The 10278-nt window shown below is 55.7% G+C and overlaps 2 protein-coding genes across 2 annotated transcripts; both read left to right on the top strand.

Annotated features, from left to right (window-relative positions):
* The first annotated feature begins 20 nt into the window (after nucleotides 1-20).
* On the top strand, nucleotides 21-5514 carry HMCES (5-hydroxymethylcytosine binding, ES cell specific). The gene is made up of 6 exons (XM_086619011.1): nucleotides 21-203; nucleotides 1992-2135; nucleotides 2454-2573; nucleotides 3133-3293; nucleotides 3767-3959; nucleotides 4354-5514. Exons 1-6 carry the CDS (start codon nucleotides 21-23, stop codon nucleotides 4558-4560), a joined length of 1008 nt encoding a protein of 335 aa, XP_086475137.1. The 3' UTR covers nucleotides 4561-5514.
* A 1456-nt stretch (nucleotides 5515-6970) lies between these two features.
* On the top strand, nucleotides 6971-7558 carry LOC147527979 (histone H2A type 2-B). Its single transcript, XM_086618810.1, has one exon. It carries the CDS (start codon nucleotides 6971-6973, stop codon nucleotides 7349-7351), a length of 381 nt encoding a protein of 126 aa, XP_086474936.1. The 3' UTR covers nucleotides 7352-7558.
* Nucleotides 7559-10278: the final 2720 nt, after the last annotated feature.

Here is a 10278-nt window from a genome sequence, read left to right as displayed (position 1 = left end):
AGAGCCGGGCGGGCGGCGGGATGTGCGGCCGCACGGCCTGTTCCCTGGGGGCCGACAACCTCCGCCGGGCCTGCGCCTACCGCGATCGGCAGGGCCGGCGGCGGCAGCCCGAGTGGATCCAGGCGGAGAGATACCGGCCCTCGTACAACAAGGGCCCGCAGTCCAGCGGCCCGGTGCTGCTCTCCCGCCGGCACCTCCAGCAGGTACCTGCCTCCCCTCGCTTTGCAAACCGAAACCAGGGCGCTGGGGCCGCATCCTGGCTCCGGTCGTCGGGTGCCTGGTTGCTGCTGCTGCGCAAAAATCCGCATGGCTGCTGTGTATCCTGAGGCTTAAATTCGAGGTTGGCTGGGCAGTGGGAACGGGGTTGTGCTTCCCGGGGCGGTGTGGTACCCGATCCGAATTGTAACGGCTTGTTTGGCTTCTCTTTGCTCGGTGTACGTGGCAGGTATTGAATTTTCTAATTGCAAAGATGTCTCTTATTGTTAGTATTTACGTGTTCTGAAGGAGGGTGGGGAATCGGTACCACGCTTCCAGCATAGTGTTATATTTTCTGCAAAAATTCACATATAAGTGATTACCTGTGGTAGAATTTTTTCCCCAAATATCTGTAATTGCTTTTAGAATTGGTTTTATTCTGCTTTCCTGAGGCTTTTTTTTCATTTCATAACACTGCAGAGTGTGCAGGTCGTATTGGTAAGGGAGAGTAGAGCAAAAAAAAAAAAAATCTCGACTTCAGAGCGGTAAAATAACTGTACACCTGTGGTGACCGTTATCCAGGCTAATTTAAGCCTCACCAGACCTTCCCCAGGCAACCTGAGCAGCCTGTACAACTGTTTGCACATCTCGTTTGATTTCCACATAAGAGGATGCCCAGCGAACTGCTGCTCTTTGGTGTTCAACAGGGTGAAGCTGGGTGCACTGAATTGAAACACCCCAATCTGGGCTCCCTGCACTCTTCCTCCCCTGGCCGGTGGGACAGCGAAAAGGGCCACTGCACTTTGCAGCTGTTACCAGTGCAGAGGATGGGGTGGGATGCCTCAGTGGGGCCACTTTGGAGTGCCAGGTTGGATGCTGTTGGGCATCCTTCATACCCTGCTTTCCTGCCTTGGGGTTCTATGTCCCCTCAAGAGCAGCCGATAAGCTGTTGGAGCAGAGGAGTACGGGGCTGAGAGTGTGATGCAGGGTCTCAGGCAGGCACTTGCTCAGTTGTACGTCTCTGTTCATTTTGTTGGGACACAGGCGTGATGTAAAGTGCCCCTTTTTGCTGCTTGTGATCTGTGAAAGGCTCTGGAAGACTTCACAAAACGGGGCATATACACCTGTAGTAGGTATATATATGTGTATATCTACTGCAGTTCTTTGGGACCAAACGTGCCCAGGGCCTCGCTCGCCGCAGCTGCGGGCAGAAAGCGAGAGCGAGCTGGGGGAGAAGTGAAAGCCACGAGCTGTTTCCATTGTCCAAATGCAAATGATATGCAAAGCGCAAGGAGTGAAAGTGAAGCAGGCCAGCAGAAATCACGTTATTAAAATGAAGGTGAGGCTTACACCCTTTGGGATGCTCTATACCTTTGCACCAGCCCTAGGTGGCCGTTTACTCAAGAGCTGGGGAGCTCACATGTCCAGGCACTTCCCGTTGAAGAAAAGCTGCCTTCATTCCTCCGGAGAGTTGTCGGTCAAGCCTCACTGAGAGGCCCGTTTATTAGTTATTTATATTCTTGTGCTTTCTGCTGAAGATTAATTCTTACAGGAAAGCTCTTAAGAATATGCAAAAGGATATAATTGAGTGGCATCCCTGCCAAAAGGCAGAGGCAGATTTGGTGCTGGAGCCCCAGCTCAGCTCTTTGTGGAGACACTAGCCTGATCCCCATCCCTTGCAGGGGGAGAAGCTGCTTCTGCAGGGCTCTGCGAAGCCCCTCTCTCAAGCTGTGGGGATGCTTGTGGTCCCCGTGATGTGGCTCTGATGTGAGGCCTTTCTCCGTCTCGTTCGAAAGGATGCCGACTCCTCTGAGCGAGTCCTCATGGACATGCGCTGGGGCCTGGTTCCTTCCTGGTTCAAAAAGGACGACCCCTCCAAAATGCAGTTTAATACCTCCAACTGCCGCAGTGATACCATGCTGAAGAAGTCCTCTTACAAGGTGAGTTGCTGCTGTCTCTGTGTCCAGCTCGAAGAGATCTTGTAGTCGGCAAAACCAGAGCTGAAGCATCTCCCTAGCGAGCACTGGTCACCGTTTGCCTGCTGCACAGGATTTCATTAAAATAGAACTAAAAGGTTGTTGCTGGTAAAACTCACCTTTTATCACGGCACTGATGGTGCCATTTGTGCACTCCATGGGGCAGTTTAGGGGAGCCCCGGGAGGGAGAGAGCGGGCTGGGTGGTCCCAGGAGCCTCCATCCTCCCTCACAGGCTGCCCGAGGCTGCTGTTCACGACTTGCTTGTGCTTTTTCTGCTCCAGGGTGCTCTCCTCAAGGGCAAGCGCTGCGTGGTCCTGGCAGACGGCTTCTACGAGTGGCAGCAGCACAGTGGGGGGAAGCAGCCATATTTCATTTACTTCCCCCAGACCAAGGATGCTGAGGTACAAAGTCCCTCGCTGTGTCTGAATGCTCGCACCCAGCTCTCAGCCCCTGGTCCCACCAGCTGTCCTGGGAAAAGCCCCCTTACCTCTAGTTGTGCCCATCTCTGGGGGGTCTCTGCTTCCCAACAAGGCTTTGTTCCATGGCAGGCTCGGCACTTTGGTGTGCCCGCTGCTGCGGTCCCCTGACTGTAAATGGTGCCACAGCGTCCCCACCGTCACGCTCACTGCTCCCTGCATACTGGATATTTGCATGGGTGGGCGATGTGTCTCACAGGGGACTGGGCTGGGAGTTTAGCTACCTCTTTCCTTCAGCTGAGCCAGCAGCTGGGATGCTCAGAAGGGGAAGAGGGCGCTGGCTTGTCTATGGGAAGATGAGGCTCCCGGTACCTCTCTTGGAGTTAACTTGGATTAGTACAAGGGCTCCTGGAAAGCCCTCAAATTAGTTCAGTTCATGACTTTAGATCCAAGTTGTTGACCTGCCGTGGTACTGGCAAGTCTGCAGTGCTTCGTCTGCCTGTGGGCCGGCGCTGACCAGAGCGAAGGGGCCTCTCTCTTGCAGGCCAAGGGGAAGGAGGGAGACGAGGAATGGAGAGGATGGAGGTTGCTCACCATGGCTGGGATTTTCGACTGCTGGGAGCCACCAGCGGGAGGAGAAATGCTCTACACTTACACTGTCATCACTGTGGATGCCTCCAAGGATGTGAGCTTCATCCATCACAGGCAAGTGAGAGTGGGCAAGGGGGCTGCAGGGCTGGGGGGAGGCAAAAGAGGAAAGCTTCCCCTTTAAACACCAGTCTGGTAGCATGCAGGCATGGAGTCCTGCCTCCTCCTGATGCCCTCAGAGAAAAATGCTACAGCATTACCAGCTCGTTTCAGGTCACTGGCTCATACTCTTCCCATAAATCATCATCTTTGCGCCCCGGTGGGTAGCAGTCGGAGCTGGATCACTCTCTGGAGTTGGATTGCTCTCCGCTTGGCAGGGGCCTGGCAGTCAACCCCTCTGCCTCTTCCAGCAAAGCAGCTACCTGGGCAAAGCAAACATGCGCTCTGCCTTGCGGAAGAGCATCCTGCTGCTCCTGTTTTCCCCTTTCCCTCCGAGCTGCTGGCTCTTTGCTAGCTTACAAGCCTGGCTATTGCCACCCTGCTCTGCCATATTGGCACTGAGCTTTGGCTCCACCTGTCTTGTCCCCTAGGATGCCAGCGATCCTGGACGGGGACGAGGCCATCAGGAAATGGCTGGACTTTGCTGAAGTGCCAACTCAAGAAGCGGTTAAACTCATCCAGCCCACCGAGAACATCGTTTTCCACCCGGTGTCCACCTTTGTCAACAGCATTCGCAACAACACACCCGAGTGTCTCGCACCCATTGAGCTGGGAGCCAAGAAGGTGAGAGCTGGCAGGGGCGAGCTTGGCCACGGGACATCCCTGAGCAGGGACAGTGCTGCCAGGCTGCAGGAGAGGCAGCAGCAGGCAGCATCTGCAGGGCATGCCTATGCTTGATCCTGGAATGCAGGGCCCCGAACAGATTCCCTTCCCTCTGTTTCCAGAAATAAACTCTCACCCCGTGCCAGGATTTCTCTGCCAAATGAGACAAATTCCGTGTGAAATGGGGCTTGGAACGAGTGTGTTCCCAGCAGCCTGGGGAACCTCCTGCAGATGTGCCTGACTGCAGGCAGGGCTCTGGCTCCAGCCTCCACATCTCACTCTGAACCAGTTCTGAGTCGGCTGCCTGCCCTGCTCTCGCCGTGCTTCTGACTTTTCTCCCTCTCTGTCTCTCCAGGAGGTCAAAGTCACGCCAAGCAACAAAGTGATGCTGGGCTGGTTAAAAAACTCCCAGGAGGGCTCTCCCCAGAAGAAAGAAAATGATTTACCCAGGTGGACAAGTCAGTTCATCCACAGCCCTTCACCCAAGAAGACCAGTGCAGGTATCCTGCAGCAGTGGCTGGGGAAGGAGGGAGAGCCGGCCGCGAAGAAGCACAAGGCTTAGGCACCAGCTGGGATGGCTGGCCGTCCTTTTTTCTCCTGATTTTCCAAAGCAGAACGAGGAATGGTTTTTTTGAAGGCTTTGTGGACTGATGTTGAGATTCTCCAAGCCTCTCGGGTGTTGATCCGATGCTCTAGGTTGTTGTCTCTGTTCTTCCTGTTTTGGTAAAGGTTGGTGTTTGTCTTTAGAGGTTTTGGTTTTGTCTTGTGCTGACGGGAGTGAACCTGCTGGCCTCCCTCCCTGCCAGTCACTTGTGCCAAGCTAAGATAAAGCCATGAGAAGCATCTCAGCCTGCTGGGGAGAAGTAGCTTCTGCCTTCTGACAGCATTCATAGCTGGTGTCTCCTGTTTTCTTTTCCTCTTTTTCATATTTCCCTTTTTTTCATGCTTTCTTTTACCTTTTTTTTTTGTGGTATTAGACTGGTACCTGATTTTCATTTAATTTCATACTGATTCTGTACAAATTCCTTTCTAATACTCTCACCCTCAAGAGATGGCTGCAGTACAGAGGAACATGCAGTAAATACTAGGAGGAAACCCCAGGCTGGGAAGATCTGTCAAGGTCATCCTGCTCTGCACCAGCGTTGCCCCGTGCATTCATGACCCCTAAACGGGGAGATGTTTAAGTGGTGCCTGGGAGGAACTGGACTTTGGTTGGGTTTCCCTGCGGGCAGTGAGGTAGTCCAGATTGTCTTGGTCACGTTGTTGGTACAATCATTTTGTTAATGGGATCTGAAGACTTAGAGAGGATTTTCTTGATCTGTGGAAGGATGCACTCTGCCTTGTTCATAAAGGTCATTCGTTAAAGCCCAGATAACCAAAGTGCCGTTACAGAACAGCATAGGGCAGTTGTTTTTGAGGTCAGGGATTTTGTAAACAGAGCCAGATGTTACAGACCAAAAGCCTTAAACGGTGGGACCCTTGCGGGAAAACAGTACTTCGTTTGTATTGGAAACAATAAAATAGGATTAACTGATTGACTGAGCAGTGCCCGTGTCTGTGTCCCCCTTGCCCACTGCAGATGCCATTGCTCCTCTTTCCGTCTCCTGAGGGAGAGACCGGCTACCTGCTGCTGAGCAGGGCTGTGTTGCTGGAGCATTTCCATTTGCCAGTGGAAAATATTCTTCAGGGATTTATTTTGGGGCTCCTCTGAATGATCTGTCCCTGGGGAGCTGCAAGGGTGGCTGTAGCTGGGGCTTGTCCCTTGAGAGGGACAGTGGAGCTTGGGGATACTCAAGCGCTGTCAAAGACAAATCCGTCTCTGAATCCTTCGCGTGCCATGAAGGTCTCCTGGTTTACGGGAAAGTGGGGTGGGATTAGGATTTCCATCCAGAAATCCTGATGCTGAGCACGAGTGGGGGATGCTCACCTTTCCCCACTCTGGGGAACATAATCCAGGGGAGGCAGGGGCAATGCAAAGATGCAGGGTACAGATTATCTCCCCCCAGGCTGTGATCCCTGGTAGCATCATCACTGGGGAAAAAAAAAAAAAAAAAAAGAAAAAAGAAACAAACAAACAAACAAACAAAACTACACTGAGGGTTTAACAGGTGTTATTGCTGAACAACACCACCTTTAAACTGGAGCCTGGCTGCTTGCCCAATGCCATTTGCAGCGCTTCCTTCTACCTGAGGAGATGACCCTGCTCAACCTGGCATGACCTGGCCCCAAAAACTGGCTTGGAAGCGACTTTCCCGTTTGCTAGGTGATGCTCTTGGCAGGGAGAGCAGCCCTTGCTGTGGGTGGGAAGGGATGTTCGGGGCGGGGGGGGTGGAACTCCTGAAGGCCCTGGCACCCTGCCAGGAGAGGCATCCCGCTGGCCAGGGAAGGGGGACTATGGATTTGGGCAAGGCAAAAGGGGCAGCCGGTGAGGGGGACGCCCAGCGGGGGCTCCGGCCAAACGCCCTCGCTCGCCCCGGCGCAGTTAGGAAGCAGCTACCAGGATGTGGGGGAGTCTTGGCTGCGGCTGCGCTTGGCTGGGCGGGAGCCGGGACCCTTCCCCACGGAGCAAGGGGCAGAGCCGGGCCGCTCCAAGCCGGGCGCTGCCGTTGGCGCCGGCCGCGCAGCAGAGCCGGGCCGCTGCGAGCCCTATGCAAATCAGGGATCGGCGCGGTAACCAATCAGCGCCGCGGCGGCGGCGGCGGTAGCCAATGGGGAGAGGCGGGCAGCGGGGCGGGCAGGGATATCCGCGGCGCGGCGGCGGCGGCGCTGGCAGTGCGGCGGCGGGCGGCGCGCAGGGCGGAGCGGCGGCGGCTGCGGGTAAGGGCGGCGCGGCAGTGGCGGGCGGGGACGGTGCGGCCCCGGTGCGGCCCCGGCGCGGTGTAACGGCGTTTGTCTCTCTGCAGGCGCCGGGACCGTCTGTGCGCGGCGCTTCTTGAGAGGCGGCGGCGGCGAGGGGCCGCTGCCTGCCGGCCATGTCGGGCCGGGGGAAGTCCGGCGGCAAGGCGCGGGCCAAGGCTAAGTCGCGCTCGTCGCGGGCCGGGCTGCAGTTCCCCGTAGGCCGGGTGCACCGGCTGCTGCGGAAGGGTAACTACGCGGAGCGGGTGGGCGCCGGGGCGCCGGTGTACCTGGCGGCCGTGCTGGAATACCTCTCGGCTGAGATCCTGGAGCTGGCGGGCAACGCGGCCCGCGACAACAAGAAGACGCGCATCATCCCGCGGCACCTGCAGCTCGCCATCCGCAACGACGAGGAGCTCAACAAGCTGCTGGGCGGCGTGACCATCGCCCAGGGCGGCGTCCTCCCCAACATCCAGGCCGTGCTGCTGCCCAAGAAGACGCAAAGCTCCAAGAAGTGAGCGCTGCTCTTCCCCCTCGACTCCACCTTCCAGCCCCCTCCTCACCACTGCCCCACCTCCCCTCCCAATGGGGCTCGGGTTCCCCTTCCTGCCCCTCAGCCCGGGGCTGGGTGGTGAGCCCTGGTAGCACCCTGCCAGCCCTCCACTAGTCCCTCAGGCTGGGCTGCAGTGGGCTGCTGGCAGTGCATGGAGGTCAGGTCCTGCTTGTGCCCCCACCGTGCCCCTCTTCCCTCTGGAAGAAGTGTTTTTTGAGGAGACAGCTGGATCACAGCTGTCAGCTGTGGTGGCATTCAGAGCTGTATGGTTGGGTCATGATGCAGAGCTGCTGGTAGCTGCTGAGGGTTGTTTTGGCTGGCGTGGGGATGGACACAGGCACCCCCGGCTGCCTCTTCCCTCTGCCAGCCCTGGGGCTGTGCAGGGCCCCTACAGCTGGCCCTGCTCACCCTGGCATGGGGCTGAGACTTGCTGCTGCTGCACCTTCCCACCGCCCCCCCCGCCCGTCCCCCCAGCAATGCCATCCTGGCCGCACTGCAGCGGGGAGGGCAGGGGCATGGAAAATGTGAAAAGGAGGAAAAGTTTCTCCGTTGGCGAGAAGTGACTGTTAGTCTTAGTTTTGTTCATGGTAAAGCTAGTGCGTTGCCTACTGTAAAGAAGCTCTGGTCCTATTTATTTTAAGGTCTCTTATTTTGGGGTACCTACCTGCAAAGTCACCTTCCCGCAGCTCCCTGGCTCAGTGGGTGCTGGGGGACTCGGTGGTCCCACATGCCTTGGGTCCTGCCAGCGGGGTGGGGTGGAGGCTGCGGTGACAAATCCCCTCGGAGAGCGTCGCAAGGTCAGGCGCCCGCTGGGAGCGGGAGCTGCCATCTTCTGCCGTGGCTCCCCTCCTGGCTGCAGAAGCCCTTCGTCTTGCTTAGAGCTACCCTGTACCCTGGTTGCACTTCTGGAAATAACATCCTGTGTGTTTCTTTTTGTTGTTGTTTGTTTGTTAACACTCTTTCTGGTTCTGAGAAATAAAGTGATGATGATATCTGTTAACTGTAACCCTCTATCGATCAGTATTTCTTTTTAAGAACAACCCTAGAACTTGTACGAAGACCCACTCCTAGCTAGTACTGTATGTATTTAATGGCTGTGTGGATAACGTGCGGGCACGGGGCAGGCTAGCTGTCCCGTGACACCTGGAATAGCTGATGCGGAGACAGCTTTCCTCACTGCCCAGAGCAGCCCGCTTCTGTGCAGGCCGATAGTCATGTGCATGCGGCAGTCTCTAGGCAATCGGACCGTAGACCTCCATAACGTGTTTTAAGTTAAAAAAAAAAAAAAAAGCAACTTCTGTTTCTGTGCTGTAAGTAGCATGTGTTCAACCTATTGAATCAGCTGTTAATCTTGTGGATGAAATAATTTACCCTGGTTTCAAGTTTATTATTATTTAGAGTAGATGAACCTGGATGCTTGTCAACTGGTTTTATGAAGGGGCTTTTCACTCCACTGTGGGACGTGGGAGCAGTGTGTTTGTAAGTGTCATGCTGGTGGGGGTGTGGATGTGTTACGTGGTTACGCTGGGGTACCCGGACCTCGGGTGGGCGGGGGGCAGCCAGGCACAGCTGTGCTGCTGTGGCACAGAGCCTCTGGGATCTCTCTGCCTCTTGTAAAGCGACTGTTACCGTCGGCGAGGTGGGGACGAGGGGTTTCCTTTCTGCTGCCCAGCATGGTGGTCGACGTGTCTGTATCCGAGTGTCTTGTTCTTTCCCTCTTGTTTTCTCCAGGACCACTGTTCTGTACAACCCGAGAGTGCTTTGTATTTCTTAGAAAAATGCAGAAGTTGTGATACTGGAAAGAACAGTGCAAACCCAATATCTGATTAAACTGGTTCCCTGTTGAATGCTGTCGAATGTGCTGTGTCTTATCACCTCACCAAACCTCCTGAGTCTGGGAGCAGGCTCTCTGGTGGCAGCTTGGTGTCTGGGCTTAGTTTCCTTCAAGTGGAGAAGGACTAGGCAAGCATCAGATCCGGCCTGGCAGTGGTCCTGCTTGTCCTTCACTCAGACAAACAGTCTTTTCCTACCCAGGAACAGATAAAACCCTTTTCTGGCTCTTCTCCCTGCTATGGGAATATCACATCGCCTGGTTACTCTGTCACCAGGTCCAGGAAGCCTGAGCTGCCCCTGGGCTGGGAGCAGCAGAGGAGGAGTGAGGCTGGACCCAGGACCCTTCCTGGTGCTGGAGGTGCTTTCCCTACCTGATGGGCTTCCCAGGACCCTCTGGGTGACCTTGCAGGCACATAAGCAGAGATGGGCTTCCAGAGGTCTGATGGAAAAAGCTGATCCTGATGGGGTGGGAGGAGGCCTGGAGATACGGGACTGTTTCTTACTTGACACTGTCTCTTTGGGCATCTCCCAGTTTGCTGTCCTGGTGTGCAAGCCAGAGTTGCTTCCCGCTTGGGTTTTGGGGAGGAAGGCTTTTGAGAAGCTTAGACAACTAGTGCAGAGGGGGTTGGGTGCTGGCAAGGTCTGTGCTGGGCTATGGAAATTGTAGGTCAGGACTGGAGCTGTTGGGCTGGCCTTGTCTGTAGGGCAGCATGCTGCCTTCTGGCCTGCCAGATGTGGTTGGAGGTGCCCTGTGACAGGGACGAGTTGGGCTGCTGCACTGCACGCTCAGGGCTGAGTAGCTCTGTAGCCACCCTATAGCTGTTGCGTGGCTCTGGCCAGGCTGGTGGGGTGATGCCAGCAGCTATCACTAGAAGCTGGTGGCTGGGTGCTGGTGGCACACATGGTGCCCTTGACACTGAGCTCCAGCTGGGTTCTGAACTTCCTCTGCCAGCTTTGTGATGGACCAGCAGGGAAAGCTGGGCTGTTGCAAAGCAGACCAAAGGAAATCCTGAATGTCTCGCCAAGTGTTGCTAAAGTGCTTGGCCTTTATCACCTTGT

Source organism: Tauraco erythrolophus, chromosome 12, assembly GCF_009769465.1.
Source record: "Tauraco erythrolophus isolate bTauEry1 chromosome 12, bTauEry1.pri, whole genome shotgun sequence".
Lineage (NCBI taxonomy): Eukaryota > Metazoa > Chordata > Aves > Musophagiformes > Musophagidae > Tauraco > Tauraco erythrolophus.
This window is presented reverse-complemented; position numbering and strand designations above follow the sequence as displayed.

Excerpts from the sequence above, each read along its gene's own strand:
- LOC147527979 (XM_086618810.1), top strand. The coding sequence starts at position 6,971 with ATGTCGGGCCGGGGGAAGTCCGGCGGCAAGGCGCGGGCCAAGGCTAAG.
- HMCES (XM_086619011.1), top strand. The coding sequence starts at position 21 with ATGTGCGGCCGCACGGCCTGTTCCCTGGGGGCCGACAACCTCCGCCGG. Across the intron at positions 204-1,991 it reads CCCGCCGGCACCTCCAGCAG|GATGCCGACTCCTCTGAGCG; the intron begins GTACCTGCCTCC and ends CTCGTTCGAAAG. Across the intron at positions 2,136-2,453 it reads TGAAGAAGTCCTCTTACAAG|GGTGCTCTCCTCAAGGGCAA; the intron begins GTGAGTTGCTGC and ends TTTCTGCTCCAG.